The sequence below is a fragment of the Plasmopara halstedii genome (genome assembly GCF_900000015.1).
Source record: "Plasmopara halstedii genome assembly, contig: Scaffold_525, whole genome shotgun sequence".
Classification (NCBI taxonomy): Eukaryota; Oomycota; class Peronosporomycetes; order Peronosporales; family Peronosporaceae; genus Plasmopara; species Plasmopara halstedii.
Window position 1 is genome coordinate 735,088 of NW_020187445.1, and position 24,628 is coordinate 759,715.

General features: G+C 45.3%; 6 protein-coding genes across 6 annotated transcripts; 3 read left to right on the forward strand and 3 right to left on the reverse strand.

Moving 5' to 3' along the window:
• Positions 1 to 3,804: 3,804 nt before the first annotated feature.
• Positions 3,805 to 4,176, forward strand: PHALS_10782 (uncharacterized protein; the record flags this gene model as incomplete). Its single annotated transcript, XM_024726271.1, has 2 exons — positions 3,805 to 3,849; positions 3,910 to 4,176. 2 exons carry the CDS (start codon positions 3,805 to 3,807, stop codon positions 4,174 to 4,176), a joined length of 312 nt encoding a protein of 103 aa, XP_024576964.1.
• Positions 4,177 to 12,692: 8,516 nt separating this feature from the next.
• On the forward strand, positions 12,693 to 13,004 carry PHALS_10783 (uncharacterized protein; the record flags this gene model as incomplete). Its single annotated transcript, XM_024726272.1, has 1 exon — positions 12,693 to 13,004. One exon carries the CDS (start codon positions 12,693 to 12,695, stop codon positions 13,002 to 13,004), a length of 312 nt encoding a protein of 103 aa, XP_024576965.1.
• Positions 13,005 to 16,222: 3,218 nt separating this feature from the next.
• PHALS_10784 (dolichyl-diphosphooligosaccharide-protein glycosyltransferase subunit) lies at positions 16,223 to 17,742 on the reverse strand (the record flags this gene model as incomplete). Its single annotated transcript, XM_024726273.1, has 2 exons — positions 16,223 to 17,557; positions 17,632 to 17,742. The coding sequence occupies 2 exons, from the start codon at positions 17,740 to 17,742 to the stop codon at positions 16,223 to 16,225; spliced, it is 1,446 nt and encodes a 481-aa protein (XP_024576966.1).
• A 169-nt stretch (positions 17,743 to 17,911) lies between these two features.
• On the forward strand, positions 17,912 to 18,506 carry PHALS_10785 (ribosomal protein l7 l12; the record flags this gene model as incomplete). Its single annotated transcript, XM_024726274.1, has 2 exons — positions 17,912 to 18,127; positions 18,198 to 18,506. 2 exons carry the CDS (start codon positions 17,912 to 17,914, stop codon positions 18,504 to 18,506), a joined length of 525 nt encoding a protein of 174 aa, XP_024576967.1.
• A 2,604-nt stretch (positions 18,507 to 21,110) lies between these two features.
• Positions 21,111 to 21,371, reverse strand: PHALS_10786 (uncharacterized protein; the record flags this gene model as incomplete). The annotated part of the gene is made up of 2 exons (XM_024726275.1): positions 21,111 to 21,227; positions 21,288 to 21,371. 2 exons carry the CDS (start codon positions 21,369 to 21,371, stop codon positions 21,111 to 21,113), a joined length of 201 nt encoding a protein of 66 aa, XP_024576968.1.
• A 1,466-nt stretch (positions 21,372 to 22,837) lies between these two features.
• Positions 22,838 to 23,054, reverse strand: PHALS_10787 (uncharacterized protein; the record flags this gene model as incomplete). Its single annotated transcript, XM_024726276.1, has 2 exons — positions 22,838 to 22,915; positions 22,980 to 23,054. 2 exons carry the CDS (start codon positions 23,052 to 23,054, stop codon positions 22,838 to 22,840), a joined length of 153 nt encoding a protein of 50 aa, XP_024576969.1.
• Positions 23,055 to 24,628: the final 1,574 nt, after the last annotated feature.

The following is a 24,628-nucleotide window of genomic DNA, read 5'->3' on the forward strand; positions in this document are numbered from 1 at the left end:
TACTAACTTCTGTAATACACACCTAGGTACGGTCGCACCATCTTGTGCAACCCGCCCTATCATACGAGGTTGCGTAATAACCCGTTACATCTACGAGGACGATACTTCTTGAATGCTGCTGAATTTACGCTCTCAATTTGGTCGCTGAGTGAAAAAGATACGTTTTTCACCCCTCCAGCAGCTGTATAAGTCAACTTCAGTGAGCAAACATTTGCCTACAGCGTATTTACATGGTATATTTTGAGATGCACCAAGCACGTAGGGTCGGTGAGTTAAGAAATCAGCACCTCAATTTGTTGCGGTCAACAGTTATTCTTGACCTAATGAGATGGCTACCGAAGCTACTGCCCTAGTCTGTATGCTCAATTTCTAAGGCGGGGCCAACTTTTTATCGGAAAATCTCTGTGCTAGGCGACCCTGCCTCCTCTCCAGGGAATAGAAGCCCGAGGAGGCGCCAGGTCATAGTATCGATAGCGTTCGAGAATCTTGCCAAGGTAGAATATCAAACTCCAATGAAATTTTGGGTTGAGATTATCCCTTCTACTTTACACGATACTGGTAGATGCCCGGGTACACGCATCAGACCAACAACCGTGTCACATGGGAGTGGTCTAATCCTTGCTAATTTCGCATTTCCAGCTCCCATGGATCCTCACGCGGCTCATTCGGCTATGGCTGTACTTGAAGAGTCGCGGTGTGAGGCTGATATGGAGATGGGCCACTATTTTGGATGCACTTTCAGATCTTCGCCATCGCACGGATTGAGTTGAGGTATCCACAGTGGTTTAGAACTTATATTTTTTCCTAGAGCAGAGAGTTACTCAGCTACATGCGGTAATTAAGACGCTGCTCTGGTTCTAACAGAGGGCTTTTCATCTGGATGAAACGGTAAAAGAAAGAATTGAGCATAGAATTCGTTTGCTTTCTATTAGGGTTTCGAGTGTGAAGTTCGATCCCTTTCTGGCCACGACCGTAATCGGTCTGATGGATCCTGGACCTAATTTAATATTATAACCTACATGCATCAAATATGATGGTGGAATGAAGGCGTTTGATAAGAGCTCCCCATATACTACATGTTTGTTTGCCAGTCTCTTGTAGCGGTATTTTACTTTCGCTCATCATATCTCTTTGGCATTGCGTTGCGCACTAGGTACTTATCGCCTGACATTGTTGAAATAAATGTTTGAATTTGTTTTAAAATGTGATCGAGCTACTATAAGGGAGTCATAGATTTTCTACATCCCCTCACAGCCAGGACCAAAGTCACTTCGTTGCGGTTTCAAAGAAACACGGAGGCTAGACAAACCATTTATACGAAGGGGCAAATTTCGTAAAAGCATGAACTGCATTTTAAAGCTTGGAAGCAATTTCCACGACCACTGCGGTGTTTACATACAAGTGCGTTGGACGATATCCCCCACAACGGGAGCCAAGCGTTTCACCTTCATATCAATCTGTAAATAATTTAGGGTTGACACTCTAACTCTGCCAAGTTCCTTGAAATCAAGGTTCGCCAAAATCTCGGTGTTAAGATTGTAACTTGATCCGCAGAAATGGGCACTGGTAAGTCTTTGCACTACTATAAGCATGTTTTTTTCACCTCACCGGCCACGTCGTTCTTTGTCCCCTTCAATTTTAAGAACAAAATGACATTGTTGTTGAACGTCTGCTCCACTGAAATTGGCCTGTAACACTGCTAGAGCGGTGAGAATCGTGTTATCCTCACTTAGTCTGTATATTGAGAGCGTACATTTTTCAACATTTAAGATCCAATGTGCCGTATTCAAAGATGTTACAAATTTACTTGACCGGTGCCGCTATAAGTGCAGGTCCTATTTCTGAGAACTGGTGGGAAACCTGAGAGGTTGAATGCGCTTGTTTTGCTATCTGTTTGTGCGAAAGCCCGCACGAATATGCTTGCAAGAGTTCCGCCACGACATTGCAAGCTAAATCAGACTGTGTGGATCCATCATCACGTTGTCATCGAGCCGTCTAAAGTTGCGTTCTTTGCGCTCTCAAACGGGCGGAACAGCTTACTCGGTTTATTGACCTGCACATCGGTGACAAGCTGAACGTCGGCGAAACATTGGCAGCAAGATGTCGTTATATGATCCGCCGTAGTGAGCGGGGTCGTGATTTGAAAGTTGTGCAGATACGTGACAAAGCAAAGACAGCAGCTCGCTATCAGTAAGGTGTCTGTGTCGGTCTCACAGACGAATCAGCTTTGCCATAATTTACTCGGTAAGAGCAAACGTGCCAGCAGGGGCAATGTTTCCGGTAGGGACAATGGTGTCTGGATGGAGCTAGGTGAGTCACTCTGGCGATTTTTATCGAAGACGACCGCGGCTGATCTACCCAACCCAGCTTCTACGTTGTCGAACGCGAGGATCACGCCGATCCCAGTATCGTCTTTAGCCACACAAACAGAACTTTCGATGCGAATTAGGCTCGTAGAAGCATTTTTGTTAGGTATAATATGTGAAGGAGAAACTTTACAATGGTTTTTCAATTTTGTGCAACGTTTTAAAGACAGAATAAGTGCGATCAAGTGTAATGCACATCCTGATGAAGAATTTGTAACGGGGTCTGAACCCTATTTTGATGTACATGCGCATTACACATTTGGCATTTGGTGAACTTTGGAAATGGTGTAAGCGGATAATGTATAGTGTGTGTCGCGTCTTTGAAACTTTACTCAAAGCTTGAGACACTTGGTGTTAAACGTTGCTGAATCCTTCACCTGGATTCGAAAGACGAACTCAATCTAGTTATGGCCTGCTTAGAACGTCATGAGTCATGTATCAACTAAAAGTCAAACTGTGAAATGTCATGCTCTTCTTACCTAGTGGAGTTCTAACGAGCTATAACTCCTACTCTGTTTGAAAGTAGAATCGCGTGTAGAACATGCGCCAAGCTGTGATCACTTTGATGCAAGACATATCTCATTCTTGTTATCTGGCAAGAATGCCTCTTAGAGCCTGGAGCAAAGCTGGGAAGGTAAAATATTCTGTGATCCGCAGTCTTAAAATTTCCCGGCGGTATTGCGACCGTTTGTCGCGGTCTCCAGGAAATGTTTATGGAGACACACGACTGTGGATAAGGTCAAAGACTGATGTTAGAGCAAATTATTATTCTAGTCTAGGTGTGACGGATCTGCTAAGTCAGCAACATTACGTAAAAGACCACCGTTAAAGTTTTACGGTGGTATGGAGAACAATGATGTACACAGGTCCAAGAAGCCAAGAGTTTATAGCCGCACCCCAGCGTAAAGCGCATATAAAGCTGAAATTTTTTTCTCAGTGAATACATGAAAAAATTGCAATACGATGGGGACACCAAGTTGTACTAACCTCTCAAGATGAAACTCAGCCTATTCTCTTTCATGGGCTAGTAAAACATTAAAAGCATCTGAGGGTACTGATTGTGAAGCGCCTGTCCAGAAGAAATTTCCAAAAAGGTTGCCCTCATGAGCTCTGTAGAGCGCTCTCGACTTAATCGATTGGTTTGACGAATCGCACGTCATTTGTATGATATCGATCTCGCTGTATTCTGTAAATGATTTTGAAGAGTGGATATATCCCTTGGTCCGTCTAACATATCACTATTTTGTGACGTTTGATCCGACGACATACCAGTCCATCATTGTATAAAGCACAGGTATCTAAAAGCTTTCGAATCGTATCAGAGTTGTGGTGTATTTGAGTTTCTGATTTAAGTAGAAGCGATACTTTTTATAAGCTTTGACCTGTCGGATCAGAAGAAGCTCGCGAGCTTAGTCTTGCTTTTGGTCTAGATATCCGCATGAGCACAGGTCCACATGCAGACGATCATAAACATCTCACCGAGGTACTTCAAACGTGTTTCGTCAGATATGTCGACCAAAGCTATAGTCACGACGTGATATAGTCGCGATCGACCTTACTGAAAGTCGCTGTGAGTTTTGGGCTTGTTAAACCAGATGAGCTGCTTTGTGCCAGGTATATTGACTCCGACCACATTGGCAGCCTTGTTCGCTTTCCACTTCGAAGAACGGCTCGTTCATGTGAAGGCGAGCGGGAAAACTGGGGAAATCCCGACAAAGCTTTCATCTACGAGCTGACAGCCTCCACTGGAAAACCTTGTCCAGTGGAGGCTCTATTGTACGTCAAGATAAAACATGACTTTGGCGAATAAGGAGGTAGCACTTATGGATCAGCAAGTTACATCGCTAGTTGATGTCAAAAGGATAACAAACCTGGTATCTCACGGCCTTGAAAAGGCCACGGCTTGCTTGTGCACTTTTACAAACTACGGGAATGCACTGGTGATACACCTCCAGGCAACTTTCGACCAGGATTAGGGGAATTTACCGTAGACTCCTAACGAAATATCCGCTCTTGCTAAACCTTAGAATATTTGCGGTGAGAGTATTGATTACTGATTTTAAGAGGTTGATATGACCGTGGGCAGCCTTGCTCTGGACCGAGCAACGGCGCTACTCAGTATTGATCTACAAGGTAGGGGTTCAGGCGCGTGATCGGGAATGATATGACCCTCAGTAAAGAGATGTTTTAATCATGTGCACTACTCATGCAACAAACGCCGCAAGTCTTTGGGTCGACTATCTAGACCATAGTGTGCGGTCTAAGCTCTAATTTTACATGTCTAGGACCGAGAAAATTGGTGGACCACGTCCATGAATTGAGCGCTCTTACGAACGGTATGTCAACTATTTCTTTTTCGAAACAGGCAACAGTTACCGTAGTCATGGGGCGTCTATACAAAGACCCGTCTTTCCCAAGACGTCCTCCACAAGCCCAACATCAAGGTGGCTAATAATGCCGCACATTTGATACACAACATTCAATACTAGATGCAAAAGGTCAAGCTATGTGGTCACGTGAGGAGGGATGGATTCAATCAAGCTAGAAATAAAAAGGTGATCATTCACCAGCTAAGCAGCTCCGCGGTACTAGCAACTAATTTATCCGTGGCAGTACAGAACATTTGCGACCTGAATATTCTATCGCACTTGACCGAATAGTATGCAGGGTCTGACCTACATTTTAGGACGAACACCTCAAGCGAGCACATCAAGTCTCAGAAGGTGCAGCGTGGTTTAACAAGAAAAATGTGGATTATATCGTATATCGTGGAGCTCCTGGTCAATGGGGAGCAGCTGTAATAGAAGCGACTCGCCCAAGGTGAGGTTTAGGCAATGCTTTAGCTTAGGGTAGCTAGTTACCCTCATCAATCAATTACTTAGGATTTGGTAAACAGCGAGAAGTCATGAGTGCGAACCCTTTAGACGTGCGACTGCCGAAACAGTCAACAGCGCGTGGAGGCATTAAAGACGCTTAGTGTGCTTTTCGCTATTCGAGCGTATTGCGGCGGGGTCAGTAGTGAAAATATAGAAGGGTTTATTAGATTTCTAAGTGAAGCTCAAGGACTGAACAGCGTGAAGCGTTGTCTCGTATTGGACCCGGATTTGACGTATGATATTTTTTCAGGTCTGTCGCGGCTAAAATAGAGCGAGTCATGGATTAATTGAGCATGGGGTGCTGTGTACACTTTTTTCCTGGCAGAGTTACAGTGAGCTGCACAATTACATCATTAATGGAGCAAAAGCGCATTTTACGCGGAAACAAGGGTGCGATAGCTCCCGTGTACAGTGATTATGTCTGAAACGACTACTGATTATATTCAAAGTGACTTGAGCAGAGTCCGGAAGGCAAAAGCAGCAGTGAGTCGCGGTATAATGATGATGAATTCTCAAACCCTAAAATTTTCAAAGCTATCAGCAGAACATATGTATGCTGTCCGTATCGCATTGTCAATTTCAATTTGAGACGTCATCATTACGACATGTAACGATTAATAGTCGAGCGACGTAAAAGCGTGCGCGCCATCACTCTAGGCGACCCAGCTTTTACCTAGCCACAAAGGAATACACAACAAAGAAAATGTGGATCGTACATTGAGGACTGTTGAGTCATGTACTGTGGTGTCGGAGCTCCATTTCGCAGCGGGGGTATGAGCACTGTCATAGTATTTGAGTCAAATGCGCACATAGGTGAGAAACCAGGTTCATTACTGGAATGAGCATTTTACCATTCTTCGCGTGAGATGTGGTGCCGACTTCGCTGTGCATAACGACGCACGACCTAAGTAAGTCACAAACAACGTGGAGTCTAGCACGTTTAACCTTAAGTTGACGAGTGCGTTCTTCATTGCAAATAGCTTCTTGATATAAATGCTCATTTTGTCAGCAACTTTTAGCTGGCAAGACTATCCCAAATTTGTGACCATTTAAATTTGCTTTGAAAATCTTTTGGTCTATTGCAAAGGCGAAAGCGAGATAGAGTCTTAAAATCGTCTCTTTGAACTTGAGTGAGCCAAGATCGGGCACGTAAAAAGCTTTGATTTTTTACACACGAATTAGTATAGCAAATTCTATGCATACATTTATGTATGCATGCTTGTATACCCTTAGATTTTTTTCATATGTATAGCTTTGAAGACCGCATGTCTTACCGCTCCCCAGCAGCATTTGATGGCGCACTTTTTTTGCAGGTAGCGAACTCGTGCTATCACATCGTGATATGGCTTCAGCTGAATATAATAAAATCCGTTCGATTTCATAGAAATATACTCCCACTCCTTGCACTCAGTGCTTCAAAAGTGTCGTCAAATGACGAGTCATCTCCGTCTTCGGCATCAGCATCACCATTTTAGTCTCCGCATACATCCCTCAAAATAATTCTCCAACTTCACTGTGCCACGACTCGGTTGTAAGACTGGGTGCAAATGGTGCCAAAGTCTAGCGGAGTCACCTTGCACTCTGCACAAAGAAAGCCTTGACTTTCAGAGTCCACGTTAAAGTTTACAGAGGTCGGGTTCGTGCGCTCAAATTAGAAGTAGAACTCGAAGCAATTAAGATGATTAGCATTGTCAAGCTGCTCTGCTTTACAGGAACACGTAGTGGAGAAAAATGATACTTAGACTCGTACTGACTAAATTTATACATTTTACTACTTTCCGTAACAAATTTTCATTTCCGATTGTCTGACGCGAGCAACACGGGTGTCGTGATCTTCGTTGACCGTTTAGGTAAGATGCTTTATCTTGCGGCGGTGCCGGACACCATCGATGGTGTCGGTAAAGCGACGCTGTTTGTGGATCGTGTCTATCGACAACATATACAACCTGGGTCAATTTATTTTGACAAAGATTCACTGGGAAGTTTTTGTCGACGATCTTAAGGTGCTGGGAACCAAGTCGGATAGGTCAACAGCGGACCATTTCCATATCAATGGCCAACACGAGCGCGTGGATCGCGTCGTTGAAAACGTCCTTCGTAACGTGTGCGCTGAGACTCCGATGCGCTGGAGAGCCATGTTGCCACTTGTAGCGTTTGCTCAAAATCATGCAGTGCATTCGTCTACCGGCAACACGGCATTCTACGTGAACGAATTCATTCATCCTCGCGTCCCGCTGACGCCGCTATCACATGAATCAGGGCTTTATGGAGGAGGATAGCCGAGCCGCTAGCTGATGTCAGCCCTCTCACTGTTCGCCAAGAAGTCGACGACTTCCCGTCTACCAGACTGAGTGTCTTACGACACGTTCGCGATGCAATGGCTGAAAGCCAGGGCATACAGAAAGAATATGCAGACGAAAGAAGCAGAAGATATGGCAGAAGATTTGAGGTCGTAGATTTGGTGATATTAAACGCGAAAACCCTTCCTAGACATGCCGTTTTTACTCCCTTTGCGACGAAGTTCCGCCCACGGTCTGTCAGACCCTTTAAGGTCGTGGCCTATCGGGGCCTTGCGTTTACGCTAAACATTCCGAAACATATGCACACCATTTCGGTGTTTTATGTGGCTTGCTCTAGCCGTATCGGGATCCAGTGCAAGTGAAAAACGCGGAAGTACTGGCGCCGAAGCGACGACCAAAAGCGCTCGACCACCCAAAATCTGGTCCTGCAACTGATTCAGAGCACGGAGTACAACGATCTCCATCTTCAACGGCGCCAAGTGCTCCACCTTAGCATGATGCGACGCATACGTCTGCCTAACGGCTATAAGCCGATCCGACAGAACGCTATAGTCCTCAACGTGAGACAGCCGATACACAACGTGCTCTCTAGGGCTTCCGCGCAGCGGTATGCGATACCAGCATGTCGCTCAGCGGAGTCCTGATCGCGACGGACCTTGTCCCAAAGAGCTCAAAGCTCGACGCGAGTCACCGGACAGCGATCTACCAACGCGATATCGTCCGCCGCCGACTCTTCCGTACGAGAACGGTGGTGTCCTCTGTCACATGTAGTGTCTTGCGGATCGACGTCGTCGCCAAGGTCAAATCCAGTATGTGAAATGGAGGGGGATTTCCCGACTCCAAGAACCCGGGGGAGGTTGAGGTGCCACTTTGCCAAGACTGTCCAGACGTCGTGGATACTTATGATCAGAAGGATCATAACATTCCGCGTTGACGTACACCTCGCGCTTCTTAGCAATAGCCAGGGAAGCTGAAGCGCCGTAAGCTGAGTTCAAGCTATGGCCCTGAGCTGCTGTGGTTTTGGACTAACCCGTGTGAGAGACCACAGAGCTTGCGGGAGCATGATGGATAAATCCAAACGTCATAGGGCGACAATACAAGGGAAGTCGGTGGCGCGTCTTGATTTTGGCAAATTCGAACCGAAGATGGCGTTTCACTAGCACGTCCACCTCTTTATGGTTCCGCTCTAAGTCGGACAGCTAGGAAAATTTTCGGTGCCGCTACACCCTTCGCTTAAAGAGCTCTTCGTCATCTGCAGCGGTTTCGCCAGGGGCAAACATAACAGGAATCGTCTTCATCACGGGTATAGGAGGGTGCGGAGTCCAGCGCGGTACGTATCCATCAGAATTCATTGAGGAACCAAGAAGCGAACTTGCAGAGCTTTTGTTCGCCAAGCTCAGCTTTTGTAGTGGCCGGGGGCTCGACCACGTAGACGTCCGACGATCGAGTGATCGCGTCCTTCGCTTCTGTAGCGGGATCCGCCGAGCGGAAGCCGTATTTCACACGAGAATCCAGGACCGACCTTGATGCGAGCGCATAAGAGCCGCCATGCAGAACGCTTTCAGCTGCTGTTTCTGTGCCTCGTCTAGGCGATTGACAATTACACCGATTCCCCAGGAAGTCGAGAGGTCGAGAAACGGGCAAGGTTCGAGCGGGGTTCACGCCGCGCTGCTGGCGCACCTCGCCCTTCACTTCTTCTCATTGTAGAAAAGGAATATCCGACTCGTAGTATACTTCCTCCAATTCTTCGACAAGGTAATCCGTCGCCCGTGGCAGAAGCGGTGCGCGGTTGCCGAGGGCTTGGGATGCGCTTCCTTCGAAGCCGCGGACGTGCTGTCCGAAGCTGCGTCGCGTCCAGGAGACAAAGAAGGGCTCTGCCCGCGTGCGATCTCGGAACCTGCGAGACTGGGTGTCTTTCATGTCCTAGACATAAGGACCATTGGGCAGAGATTGCGTGCGGAATGTCTTGGGATGTAATAGTGTCTTAGACACGCGAGCCCCGTGCGAAGCAACAGTTAAATGTGAATCGTGGGTGCTCAATATCTTGATGGGGAGGATGTAACCGGCTTACACGTCCCTGGTATGAAGGGGTGGGTTACACAAGATGGTGTCATCATAAAAGGGTGTGGGTCACACAACACGGTGTAATCACACAATGTTTTGGCTACAGCTTTACAAGAAGTCATTACGTGGCTGGACTGCAGTAGTCATGCATTTAGAATAGGTTTTACTATTCAATTAAGAAAAAAATCTATAGATTTATATATAGGCGGCTTTGCCGCAAATAAAATTAAGAAATACAATTTACATTTTGAGTGGAAGAATATAATTGCGTTGGGCTTCAGGGATTTGCGATTCGCTACTCTCGTACTGGTTCTAAGTATAGAACAAATGTCACCGACGTTGGCTTAGCTTCCTCGAAGCGAAAGAGCTACGGCAGCCCCGCTGCATCCATTCACGGGATTTGTGCTAAAATCGACTGCTCATCAATCCTTTCCTTTCGTGTCTTTTCATCATGTATTGATGGCATCATCGATAGCTTCTTCCACAATCGCACATATCTTCGATAATTTGCCTGTCGCCAGGCTATGCGTCTTCTTGCTCATTAAAGGCAAGAAAAACAATTTTATACTGGATCAGATGATTTTCAATCTTCACGTGACGGATAACATCGTCGTCACCTTCTTCGTTGCCAACATTTACAAACTTGCTCGAAATGTTGGCTTGAGTAGGGTGATAACAAACCTTTCATCGAGATCGAATAAGATAAACTCGTTTCCACCTCAAAAATCCTCAGTCTTCGTCTTCATTGCCAATCAAACGACATGCTTTGGCACCTGACCGTAGGTCCATTCGCTTAATGAATGGTCATTTCTGTCTTTCACATTGGGCATGCTGACACCATGCCCAGTGATAACTTGCGTTCGAACAAAGTTGTTCGACGCACCAGTGTCAATCAAAGCTCTTAGCGGTTATTTAATACCATCTACAAAAGAGTTCTTGAATAATCCAGGTCGTACTTAGTAGGAAACTACTATGAGTCCTAGTGGAAACTGCATGTGCATCATACACGCTGGGGCCAGAGTTCTGTGTATCCACAGTATTCGTACCTTGGCTCAGGTACAGTAGAGACCCTAACCCCCACTAGTTGTTCCCGTTTTAAAACCTTGGAAGCGTTAAAACCGGCAGCCTTCATAACGTCCGCGGTGATCCGAACGAGCATCGTGTGTCAATTGCCAACTTGGCAAATATACTCGGTAGTTTCGAGCAATTTATCCATTGTCCTCAAAATAAAAGAGCTTTCCATCGTTGTGATGCAAAGATGGACCAGATGTTCATTGGATCTGAAACATCGCTTGTAGCTGTCGACTGACGCATTTGTCTTGGCACGAAGCCAATAAACATGGCTTGATTTCTATGGCTTTGTCTTGTGTCTTGGGGGATGTCGCAAAACAGTTGGTTCCGGATCGGCGTATCATTTAGAAACGCCATGAACGTTACAACTTGCGTTGAATAATCAATTGGATCATCAACAATGCTCGATACCAAGCAACGAGCGTGCTGTGCATACGAGCGTAGGTCGTAACGACCTTGACGAATCTTCAGGAATTTGGCACGGGCGCACACATATGTTTCTGCATATTCCTGCCATCCAATACAAGCCCGCCTTTACAACTTCATTTTGGTTAATACGATAGATGACATCGATGAAGTGTAGACATGTCTTTCAGCGAATATAATTGCTGTATTTGCACTTCACTTTCTGGGTAAGTTTCCAATATTGATATATCTAATAAAAGCCATATATCGCGTTCATCGCTTACTTAAGGTTTGAACTTACATTGAAATTTCATTTGAAAACATCACTCGAATTGTCAAAATCGATGAGCGATGTGTTAAAACAGGTGTAGTTTTCATATTGAGTATATGCGTCCGTTTCTGGACTTCCGATGTAGTCAGGGCGTTAAGGCTAGCTAAATTTCACGTACCAAGCTCAAATTCGACGCCTGGTGTGATAACATCACGTTTCTTACACGATTTCGCAACCTAGTTCTTTATGTCTTTGTGTCGTCTCGAATGGGATGTATAGGGATCCATAAATGATCATTATTCTATGCGTGATGAAGATGATGTGAGGGTCGTTCATTCGTATACACTATAGTTGTAACATTTTTGGTGTTTTTTATCGTGAAAATGTTGTCTGCCTTTCGATATTGTCCAGGCAATACGGAAGCTGGCCAGGGATCAAAAATTGGTGTAGGAGCATTATGCTACTTGCCATATTTTTATCAACAATATATGTTGATAGACCATTGCTTTCATAAGAAATAAAAAATCAAGGGTTAACGAAATATCCAACTCAAATAAAATTAATCAAGTATAATACAGGATGGTCATACTTTTTTATGTTGATTTTTTTTTTTAGACGCGAGTTGGTAGGTATATACGCTGGTTGAAATATGTGCGCAGGTGTGGTGTTTTGTTATTTATGTATGCTCGCTTTTGCCTGCCTGCTCCTATAGCCTGCGCGATAGGTAAGCTGTTTTTACCCCAGCAAATTCGAGTCCCGGAGTAAAATACCATATTTCTTTGCCGTGTTTTTATAAATTTGTTTGTCATCAGATACCCGACTTTTAAAATAGAATGAGTGACAAATTGATTTATGTATGTCACTCAATGCTTATCTATAGTGAATCATTTTTTTAAATTGTTTCAAAACGGGCCCGCCAGATATAAAGGTGCATAGAAATGTTTTATCATAAAGGAACGCTTTGGATTTGGCATATTAGTGAACTAATTAATTGCTTGTGGGTCAAAACATGTTCTTTATAGCTGATGAAAGTTGATTCGTTTGGCGCGTCACGCTACCGCGGCTATCACCAACATTCCAAAGCCCAACACCAACAGTATCGGGCAGCCTGGCACAAATCCTGGCGGGTGTTAAGTACTATAGTATACTAGTGTTGACCATGGAACAAGGGCGAGCGAAAAGTCAGGTCTTTATAAAATTTAACGATCCATACACAGTCTAGTAGCTTAAGGATCTTCGATGCAAGTTCAGCCACTGCGAAAAATCGGTCTCTTTCACCGCCCAGCACTGCTCGTTGTACCTGCAATCCCACTTGGCCGTGCCGGAAAGAGTTGGCCTGATGTCTCCTGTGAGCATCGATGTCGAGCTCGAAAAACCCTCTGGTGAGGATCCGGCGACATTGCCAACTTCGTCGTTGAGTAAGCACCCTCAGGTTTCAATGAGCTCAAACGCAGACCCGCGCAGGGTCGATGCCAAGTCATCCGCGGATCATAATCGGGCCGCGCGGCTTCTTGCTTGCGCCATGCACCGCACGGCAGTTCCCTTCTCGTTTTTATTGACGAGGAGTGGGCAGCGCTTTTTATTTTATGCGTTCGTCATTTCGTTTGCCGGAGCCAGACAAAATTGGTGGGAATCTCTCGTCGATGCATAGAAGGAGATCTAGATCAGAGTGCTTCAGAAGATTGTGCATTTAAGGTTGTCGTAGACGTTGAACGGGGACGTCAAGTGATATCGGGGTGCGACAGAAGAGGTGGGCTTCAAGGATTGTAAAGAAAGCCTAAGTGCGTTCTGATTCCTCCTTTCTGAATACGAGCCGGCAATTTTATGTTATCTGTGACGATTTCGCCTTCGCCATAGGCTGTACTTTATCACAAAAAGATGCTAATGGTATGAACGCGGGGTCGCTTTGACTCTTGCCAGCTTTAAGCGGTAGAAATGGTCAATTTACTTCATGACTCGGAGCTGTTTGCTATGAAGTGTGCTACTATCAAGCTCAGAATATTTCTGTTTTGCTCTCAGCCGTTCGTATTCTGTCAACAGATCATGCGTCGTTGCGCACAACTGCGTCATTACCACATCTCTCACAGATAACGGTATAATGATAGTTGTCCATCCTTACCGCGTATGCCATCAAGGTAAGGTGAAAGCAGGATCGGCATAACGTGGTTAATAATGCGCTTTCGCATCGCCCAGACTGTAAGCTATTGGTGCACATCACGGTGGAAACGACGCGCAATGATGAGACTGCATGTGCAGCCTACAGATCAGATACATCATGTGCTGCAGTGTCGAAAGCTATGAGAAACAAAAAGTTTCTAAAATTCAGATGCCGCTTTATTGAAGAAGTAGATTGCAAGCTTGTACGGCTTTTAATCCCAAAGCTTGTTAACGCACTAATCCACTAGCTACTTTACGTGTGGTGGCAATGCACCTCATGATAAGAACCCCAAGTACAGCAAATGCTGTACGAAGAACGTGATACATCCGAGTGACCAATCTGGTTAGATAAGACGTATGGCCCATTGAGCGCTTTGGACTGTAACTCAACGTTTTCAGTCGCGTAACAACTTTGGTTCGAAAGTGTGATAAATGTCACCGAACATTACTGAATCGGTTCTCTAGCTGCTCGACAGTTGTGGTAGAATGATGGTAATTCATTGATACTGACTATATTATTAATCTTTCAATGAGGCATCCAAAAGTATAGGTATCGTGATTTTGTGGACAGTAACTGCTGCTATCAGTGACACGGTGATTGGTAAGGATACAACTAATATATTCTTTGACAAAGATTTTTGTTGAAATGGTATATCTATGGTCATTTATCGGCTCGATTTTGAGCTCTACAGCAAATTTTTGGCGAACGTTGTTTGAGATCTAGATTGAACATGTGCACCGGCGAACACCCCCAGACAGATGGTCTGTTATCGCGTTGAGAGGGGCGCTTCACGGAGATATCACGGTGCTGGGGTAAAACGTTCTGCTCATTCGTAGCGCAACAAATAACGCTGTACACACCTTTACATAATTTACACCAGTTTTATCAGTAGTTAGTAAAACTTTGAAGGAGACGCAATTGATATAATTTGGCTTGCTGATACAGTATCAGCCTGGCTACACCTCATAGAAAGCTGGAGGACCGAGTGTGTGATGCTATAACGGAGAGCTAAGATATGTAAAAGCAATATGCAGATGCCAAAGACGGACAGTATACACATGAACATGTAGTGGGTAAAAGCACTATATTACATGCTGTCAGCCTGCTTACACATGCAGTGGCCACAGTCTATAGGATATGTTGCCAGCGCTCTCATTGATCCGTTTACGGTCGAAGTGAGAAAGCTATGGAGCCGAACTATCAATATTCAAACGAGAATGCGAACATTTACAAAATGCATATTCATCTTGTGTACTACGTGAGATTGTTTGAGTTGTATGACAGCAAGGCGTTCTGCTGAACCCTAAGCAGTGATCCCAATTATCTTCTGCTGCTGAAGCTGTATGGAAAACACGTCTAAAATACAAATACATCTGTGTTCTACACGAGATTGTCAGAGTCATACCAAGATGCGGCACTCTGCTGGACTCGAAAGAGCATTCCAGTCATCTCCAGCTGAAGCTGAGCTACCTTCTCCTGTAAGGCAGCGATGTGGCTTTGAGCCGCATGGTGTACCTCGTGCCACTCTTGCGATGGCCTAGCTTACAGAGAATATTCAAAATGTGGCTCACCTCAGTATGAATTCGCTCAGACAGAGGGTTAACGTGCCGCCATAACCGAAATAATTCACAAGATCTACCATATGAGGATCGTCCGTCCGCCAGCACTGCTCGATGAGCAAGGAGTAGCCCACTTCATATGTACCGACTGGTTAGTCCGGGCTGTCACCAGTATCTGATAAGGTGAAAGGGCTACTCTCATTAAGAAAATCAGGAAAATTTGAAGTCCCATATCGGCAGATTTATCCTGATGCCGTTTACGCTTGTGACTTGCCACACTTTCTGTCTTTATCTTCTCGGCAGACGGACAAGTTCACCCAGCGCAGAGCTTAGCCTTGTTCCAAGCGCGATATTTGGTCGGTAGCTGTGTTACCGAGCTCACGGACATGGGTAGGGCCTTTGGTATAAAGGTCTGAGGTGGTAAGCATTCGTCTCAACATCCACGTCGCGTTTTGTGCTTCACAAAGTCAAATATCAAACGACGCCTAGCGTGACGTCTGAGGTGACATTTCTTTTGCACCCATTGCGCAAACGGAGTATGCTCTCCGGTACATTTGCCAGTACTGAAAGGCGTCAGGCTAGCAGCTCACCTTTTTCCACGTACCTCCTTTTCGTGGAGTCTCATCGTAGTCATCAGAGCCAGTGCTTTGGTACATATGACCTTTGCACAATTCATATTTGGTACGTACCCCGTTACGTTAGACATGGTTTTATTATCAAGACAGATAGATATATCTGCTGGGTACAAGTTTGTCATTACGACGACATATATACAAATTCAGTTAGATTTACTACCTAGTTAGATTTACTACCTATTTGAATTTGTATATATGTCGTCGTAATGACAAACTTGTACCCAGCTGCTTGAGGCTCTGGGCTCAAATCCTTGGTGGGGCATAATATCTTGTCCTCTGTGAGTTCGCTAGCGCGGATTGAATTTATTTTTTGTGCGAGATGCACTATTAGATGACAAAAAATATCCCAAGCTTTAGCTATGTATGTAGATCTCAGTTCACACATCTAAGAAGTAGTCGAAAATATATGTTTACTTCTTTCGAAATAATGCGTTGCTTTAAATTGAGTGTAGTACGGTAGTGCATACCATATGTAATACAATTTACGAGATACTACCCTTGCATGTATTATATCAAGTTACTCCGTCTTCTTCTTCATGGTGGGCTTCTTTGCAATGCTGATGTCCAAACGGAAAAGAAGCATGCAAATCGCAAAGAAGGATAGAAAAGCCGATACCAACAATATAGGCTCGTGCATCATGAAGTGCTTCGGAAAATCAAATGTTATCTCGAAAGGCACATTGTGAGCAGCCACCACATTCTTCTTTTCCAGAATCAGCACAGGACGGCCGATCACAGGCGTGTCCAGGTACGTCTGACGCGTCGTCTTGCTTTGACTATCCAAGCCAAATGGGACGGTTGCCCGTACGTTAGTGGCACCTTCTGGGAGAATAACTTTCACTGTAAGATCATCTACCGAAGCACCCTGAACAGGAGTCGAGAAGTCAACTTTAAGTTTGAACTTGTTGTCGACGTGCGTAAGCACTGAGTATGTAGGAACCGAGTAGCCAAGATACCACTGGCTCTTCCATCCACCAAACATAGGAAACCGCGGCTTAAACTCAAGTTCCTGGTACGAGCCCGAGCGACTCGCAGGGCGTAAACGCGAAGTAGAGATGTTCCCAATCTGGTCCCGATAGTACACGTTAACAGAGTCTTTTGGCAGATGCGCATTCATCTCGTAAAATGAAGCGCCCCGCTGCTGTGACTGCACATAGTCTAGGCGAGAGAATCCACCCTTGAGCCTGGCACCAGTGTGTTCCAAGTCGTACACCTCCTCCAAGGACACGCGGCCCCACATGGACACTTCAATTTCACGCACGAGTTTTGTGATGGTCATGAATGGGGCATGGTTCTTGTAATGCACACTCATGGCCGAGGAGTCAACCCCTGCACCGAATGATTTGACATCGGTGTAAGGTCCAAGAGTAACTATCGAGCCTTTTCTCGAAATAGGCTCGGCGGCGCTGATCTTTTCCACCTTTCCCAAAGGTAGTTTAAGCTTGGTTGTCTGCGTCTTGGTGGCGTAGGGTGAGAAAACGAAAAAGTAATTTTCAAAGAGCACAAGCTGATCTTCCGTCTGAGTAATTTCGGCTGGATAGGGCGTAAGCACGCGCGTAAAGTAGGCAGTGACTTTTACGGTTCCTATTTCACCCTTTTCCAAAGGTTTTTTTAACAAAACCGAGTAAAGTGCCACATCCTCAGGTGTTCTTGCTTTGGCCGCGTGCTTGGATGTCGCTGGCACGATCTCGCACGGTATCTTACCACAGCGCGCTGCGACGTAGGCCATATGAGTCTCGATCGTGCGCGGAAAAGCTACGTCGTATGTCAGAACCTTGGCATCGGCGTTCGAAAACTGATACTCGGTAAGCTCACGGACTACATGCTTAGTCAAGTCGAACGTGCGTTTGATCTAAGGATACACGGGTTGCATGAATTCACGATTCGTCTAAATACATGGTGGTATATATAGGGTTGCAAACTTACCGACTGATTAACAACGTCACCTTGCACAGTGGCCACTGTCATCGCCGCCGCAAGTAACAGCACGCACTTCATTGCTTCTATGTCAAAGTTGCTCTTTGTAATATCCCCCATCTCGACACGTAAGCACCGATTGTTGTCCTCATTGTCGTTGGTTAAAAACAGTATTACAGATATAAGCTAATCAGCGTCATCATAGATCATTATGGCGCGTTTGAGTGGTTGAAAACAAAGCATGCGGTTTGTGGTCATCGAGCTCCCATTTTTAGTCGACAGCAAAAATATGCTTTGTCGCGTGTCTAGAGTAGCGCTACGCACACGCCGTATTCGTACCAATAGTGTGCTATTGAATCAAGTGGCATTTTTCTCAAAAGAAGTTACGAACGTGCCAATTACCGCTGATGAAGAACTCGCGCTGACTCCGAAGGTTCAAACTGTCCTGAACCAGATTCTTGAACTCAACATGATTGAGATTGCTGAGCTTTCACACGCTATTCAGGTACGTCGCTGCATCTATAGCAGTCACATTGTTGAATTCGTGCTGAATTTATGTAAAAACGCTGTTTCAGGCCAAGTTTGGCATTAGCGAATCGGCTTTCCAAGTTGGAATGGGCGGTGGTGGTACTGGTGCTGTTTCTGCTGCTCAAGAAGTCAAAGAGGAGAAGACTGCTTTCGACGTAAAGTTGGCCAGCTTTGATGCCAAAAGTAAAATTAAGGTCATAAAGGAAGTGCGTGCTATCACCGGTTTGGGTTTGAAAGAGGCTAAGGAGCTCGTGGAGGGGGCTCCAAGTACATTAAAGAAGGACGTAAAGAAAGAGGAGGCTGATGAACTTATCGAGAAGCTTAAGGCGGTGGGGGCGGTCGTAGAATTAGAATAAGATAGCTGGACCTATCAGATTTACGCTGCAGCGCAGCCATTACACTTAGCAGCATGGTTGGCATTATAGGACTTTTACTTATCTTCAGTAAGCCCCAACTTTCTTCACAATTTTGTATCCCTGGCTGCTGTGTGCCCTGCTAGTTTGTTTATATAATAGGATTCTGTACAATTTAACGTAGGTGGTGGTTCCATCTTTTAAACGTCGTGCCCTGGAGACAAAAAGGCAGAGCTCGCAAGCTTCAACAATTTATCTCTTAGAAAGTTTCTGCATGTCTAACTATTGGCGATATATTGGCATTTTTTTTCTTGTTTAGAGTAGTTTATTTAACATTTTATCAAACCAATATCCAATTACTCATGAAAAATCGAACGAAAAGTAATATTTTTGCAAAGCGGCATCTCCGAGATGTAGATAGCCTAATCAGGGCCTGTTGAGGCTTCCTACTTTTGATTTTGGGCTTCTCGCTAATAATGTGTCACAGCATTATCAGCTTCGTCACTTCGACAAGCTCATTTAAATGTAAGTACAATAGTACATGTAGCATTGCTGAAAACAATCGTTGCTTTATAGCTTTTTTGGCTGGTGTTATGAAGCAAACAATCTAATGTCAAATCAACAATTATGCGCGACATAAAACTATCTGTTTTGCTCAACAACTCACCTTCGAACAAACATTGTATCGGTCAGTTCAGACCTCAAAGCAGCCAAAATAGCATTCATATATTTATTTTTGAAATTTGTCTGCGATAGTCTTCTTGTAATCTCAAAATAAGTAGCACGTTCGTCTCGGTGATGGCTCGAAATATGTCCAACATAAAGAAAGGGTATTGAAGCACTGGTAGGCAAAGTAGAAAGTGAGCATATTTATTTCATAGTTCGCAAATACATTTGCTACCTCGGAACCCTTCAAAATGTTTTAGTGAGTCTTTACGATCTACTAATACACTGGATTTTTGAAATACTCACCGATCAACGAGAGCCATTTCGCTGCTCAGCGTTGTGCACTATCCACCTTGTATCCTTGGCTACGTTGCTTCTGGGATACTGCAACCTGCAATCCCGTCCATACCAGTAAGTACTGGAATCTTCCGTTAGCGGCTGCTGGTCGAAATGCTTCCTTGAAAAAAATTCCGCTCGACTCGACCGCTGCTTGTGCACGTATTGCTGGCAAAGAAAGTTGAAATTCGTTGCTGGTACAAGCTTTTCGAGATGTTTGCGGGCATGACCAAACGTGAGACATACATCAAGCACGACCTGACCATCTTCGACTTCTTTGCGAAAAAAATGGTATCGAATGTCGATATGTTTCTTGTGTCTCTGAGACTCGGAATTTTCTGTCAACGCCACAGCCCCTTGATTATCTTTAGGAATCGTGACAGTTTCATATTAATTCATCTTGCCAAGCTCACATGAAAACGCCTCAAGCCAAGCAGCCTCTTGCGCAGCTTTTTACAGCGCTATGCACTCATCTTTTCTATGCGACAGGGCCACGGTTTTCGGCTTCTTGTTTTTCAGGCTGATACACACACAGTTTTTCACAAAGGCATTCGTCCTTCTTAACGCAATGTCGCATACTCAGTCGGCATCGGAGTAGCCTTGAAGCCCAAAATTGTTTGCCGCTTGAAGCGTACGACCGTGAGTTTTTGTGCCTTGTATGTATCTGAAGACTCGCTTGAACGCTTGCCAGTATGCTGGAAATAGGTCTACCGCGAATCGGCCAACACTTACATCGCTGCTGCGATTTCTGAATGAGTGCCTACCGTGCGATACATGAAAGATCCCACAACGCTACGACAAGGCGCACCGGCCATCGTCTCGTAATGTTAGAAGCCTTCTTTGCACATGACTCTGGTCAGCTTCAGACCGGTATCTCATGGTGTTTTTGTCGGAAGTACTGTTTTTATCTTGTACTTCATGACATTGTCGGACGCAAACCAGATTTGACGAATTCTTACGTTTTGCCCGTTTCCTAGCCGAAAATTACTTCAGCTGATCCATGTCTGTGATCTCTATTTTAGTCTCTCGCAGCATTGTGACGTTACTGCTGGCAAGAATCAGATCATCGACGTAGAGTGCAGCAAAAATCATGTCATGATCATCACGTATAATGTATCTGGCTCGCACTTATTATATTCTAGCCTGGACATAAATTTGTCGATTGTTGTTCTGCATGCGAGGCAATTGGATCACGAAGTTACACGTGCCCTTGTGAGAAAGGGCGGGTGGCACAAGATTGTCCGACTATACATAAGTGTGTATTACACAGTTAGTGTAATCACACAGTGGTGTGGCTGCACCGTAACAAGGAGCCACGATTGCCAGTAGTATTACATATTACTATATTCATTAGGAATAGGTATATTAATTATGACACCAATGGTTTTAGATATTGGCGGCTCTGCCGCAATTTAAACAAATGATACAGTTTCACTTTTAAGCAGAAGTATTTGTTTGCCTTGGTTAGGATTAGCACTTAGAAGTAGCAGATTACAATCCGCTACACTTGTACTGGTTCTTGGAAAGAACGTAAAGTCGGTAACCTTAGCTTAGCTTTTTTTAAACAAAGAGCTTCGGCAGCAACGCTGCAAATTGCGTCAACCCTTATCGCGACTTCTTCGGCTTGCAAACGAAATTCGGATGTTCATTATCGCGGGATTTGTCAGGCTGTGTCATGTGAACTACAAGCTGTTCGTTAAGAAATGCTGCTATTATTTTCATCTGTTGAGCGAAAAGGTGGTACTAGGCCAACAAACTCAGCAAATTTTGAATTGATTTAACCAGTGTAGTCGTTTCTTCATGTTCGATACCATATTTCTTCGAGAGTCCCTTCGCCAAAAGACGCACCTTGTGTCGCTCATTCATACCATCTTGATTTTCCTTGAAGCGAATTACGCATCTGTTGCAGGTTCCCTTACGACCTTTAGGTAGTGACAAATGTGTCCAGGTCTTATTATTGCGAAATGATTCGATTTCGAAATGGCGCCCTTCTTACCACTTGTCTGCGTCGCTGAATTAAACCGCCAGCAACACTGAGCCACGCGCAATATTAAATCCTCCGTCGTATATGTCTGTATAGTCAGGGTCAGCGAGTGTTTATATATATATGATCGACTCACAGCATGATTCACGCTCTGTCTGCTGCGTAAAACCCTTGTGCAGCAGAGGACATCTCTTCAACGCCTTGATTCCGACTCTGGAGCTTGATCCGGGGGAGGGCGGTCTTTTTGAAAAACTCCATACGTTGGTGTCGCTTGCCTAAGGCCTCTCAAAGTCAACCTCGAAAGCAGCGCCTTACGCCCCATTATCTGTCGTCTCAGGCTGTCTGAAGTTTGTACTTTATCGTGATCTGGAACAGCGATTTCATCATTAATATTACGTCATCTCTTAGGTCAAAAACATCTCCACATATTGCGCGCTACTAATATCCATACACGACGGCCCTCAATTTGCTCGAACTGATACGCTTTCTTGTATTTGTCAAAAAACGATATCAAACTGAGCGATCGTCATATTTACGTCGTTATTTTTTTTTGAAACTTTGACATACTCATAATACAAGTTTGCGAGCAAAGGTTTTTTGCCGGTCCAAACTTCGTACGGAGACACGTTGTTGTCGAGAGCGCGTGTCGGGCACCGATTTCGAAGAAACGTATCAGACGTTGCCGCTTCGCCATCTGATTTTCTGCTACCGCAACAAATTTAGCAAACTCGTTGACTACCACAGTCTTGCTTTGTAGCAAGTACACAACACAAAAGTGCGACTAATCGCGACGAAATAGCGGTTTCTTCCAGACATTGGTGTCTGCATTGGGCCACACACGTCGCTTTGAACGGTTTCGAGCATTTATTTGGCATGATGTGGGGTGATAGTCATGAAGCAATCACGTGGTTGCTCTTCAAGTGCGCATTCATTTTATTGCTTCGCTGACTTACTGATGACAAACTGATACTAGTGCTGCAGCAGGGCTGCCGTAGCTCTTTCGCTTAGAGGAAGCTAAGCCAAGGTCAGTGACCGTTGTTCAATACTAAAACCGGTACGAGTGTAGCGAATCCCAAATCACTTACTCTTAGAGTAATAACAACCTTCACCCAAGGCTAATTAGCTCTTCCGTTTAGAGCTTAAACCGCATCTCTCGGTTTAATTTGCGGCAAAGCCGTCTATATCCAAATCTCTAGGTTTTCCTATCTATAAAGTAAAACTTATAATTACTGGCAGACCAGTAATAACTTCTTGTTTAAATGTAGCCGCTCCATTGTGCGATCACACGATCTTGTGTGAATCACGCCCTTCATACCAGGGCACGTGAAACCCCGTTACCCTTTTGCGACTATGGTAGGTAAGCCATCATGGCCAATGCAACCAAATCATCGGTACCAGGGGTACGACGTAGTGTCACTATGGCATCCTAACGAGCTTTTACGTCCATAAAAGAGGCTCGATACACAGCTTGGACAGTTCTTTGCTTTCACGGATTCCAAGTTTCTAGTGAAAGTCTCTCGCTTCGGTAAAGCATGTGTCTTGCTCAAATGTGCCTGAGCCCACATCTTTGGTACGTTCAACGAATAATGGCTTGTGTTCCGTCCATTGTTTGCGTACCTTTCTTCATTCCATGTGGTGTCATCATCGACATCGTGGTATCACCTGAACCAACTGCTTATAATACTCTAGATGTTATGAGCTGCGTCGCACCATAGTCGATCAGCTATACTCTGCTTATTTCGATGACATATGCTACATTTCCAATCGAGAAATGGTCGTCGCCATATGAAAATTCAAATCGCGCAACATTTGCACGTTGCGGGCGGCCACCATCGCGAATTTGAGGAGTGCGTCCGAGCTTAATGCCTTTTAAAAGGTGACGGTGAGTTGCGAGGAATGGAGCCTTGCTCTGAAGCTGCCACGATGTCTTTAAAAGATGTATGCAAATAACTGCACGACGGTCGATCGTATCTACGACATCCAGACACCCAGCCTAGCTGGTAGCGAGAGCGCCCGCGGGCAAAGCCCACTTCTTCTTCTGCGCAGAGTGCATCCCTGGACAGTACGTCCGCGTATTTACGGGGATACATCCCAAACCCTCGGCAGCCGAGCGCAACACACCGCGCCCGTCCCGGGCTACGGATTTACTTGTCTAGAAGTTGAAGGGTGTCGACTACGAGTCGGATACCTTTTCCCAGCATGGATTGACGAGACGGGTGGCGTGCGTTAATGGCACGACGTGAGCCCAGGTCTAACCTAGCAGACACCATGTCCGTTAAACAACCTCTCGGCTTTCGGGGGCAGTGGCATCATTACCGATCGCCTCGACGAAGCACAAGAGCAGCAATTGGAGGCTACTGACAGGGGCGGCTCTGCTGCGCTCGTATCTACGATCGGTCTTAGATTCTCGAGTGAAATACGGCTTCCGCTCTTTTGATCCCATTACTGAAGCGGAAGACGCAATTATTCGATCGTTAGGCGTCTCCGTAGTCGAGGCCCCGGCCACTTCAAGCTGAGCTTGATCAGCGGAAAATTCTGCGAGCTCGCTTATTGGTACCAGAAGATATGCCAATGGATTTGTTCCGCGCTCGATTTCGAGCTCAAATAGGAGGTGCTCCTGTTCCCGCAATGCGGACCATTCTGTGATGTTCGGCCCTGGCTAAACCGCTGCAGATGACGATAAGGTCTCTGAACGATGGGTGGGTGCAGCAGTACTGGACAATTTCTTCGCTGTATACCTTGCAGCAAATTCATAAGAGGCCTGTGTATTGTCGCCCTGCGACATATGTCACACCTCATAACGCTCCTGCGACCTATGTGGTATGTTTCTACAGCCACAGCTGCTCAAGAACATAGCTTAAGCTCAGCTCATAGCCATCCGGCCCCCCGGCTACTGCCAAGAAGCGTGGTATGCACGACGACGCGAAGTGTCATGGCCTTCTGATCATGAGCGTCCACGAAGTCTGGGCAGTCTTGCCGAAGTGGCGCCTCAAATCGTCCACGAGTTTTTGGAGTTCGGGTATTCCCGCCACTTCACACGATACTGGGTTAAATCCCGTCAATGACGTCGCCCACAAGGCGTTTCACATGGTAGTGAACGCTACTATTCTCATCGAGAAGAGTCAGTGGCGGGCGATGA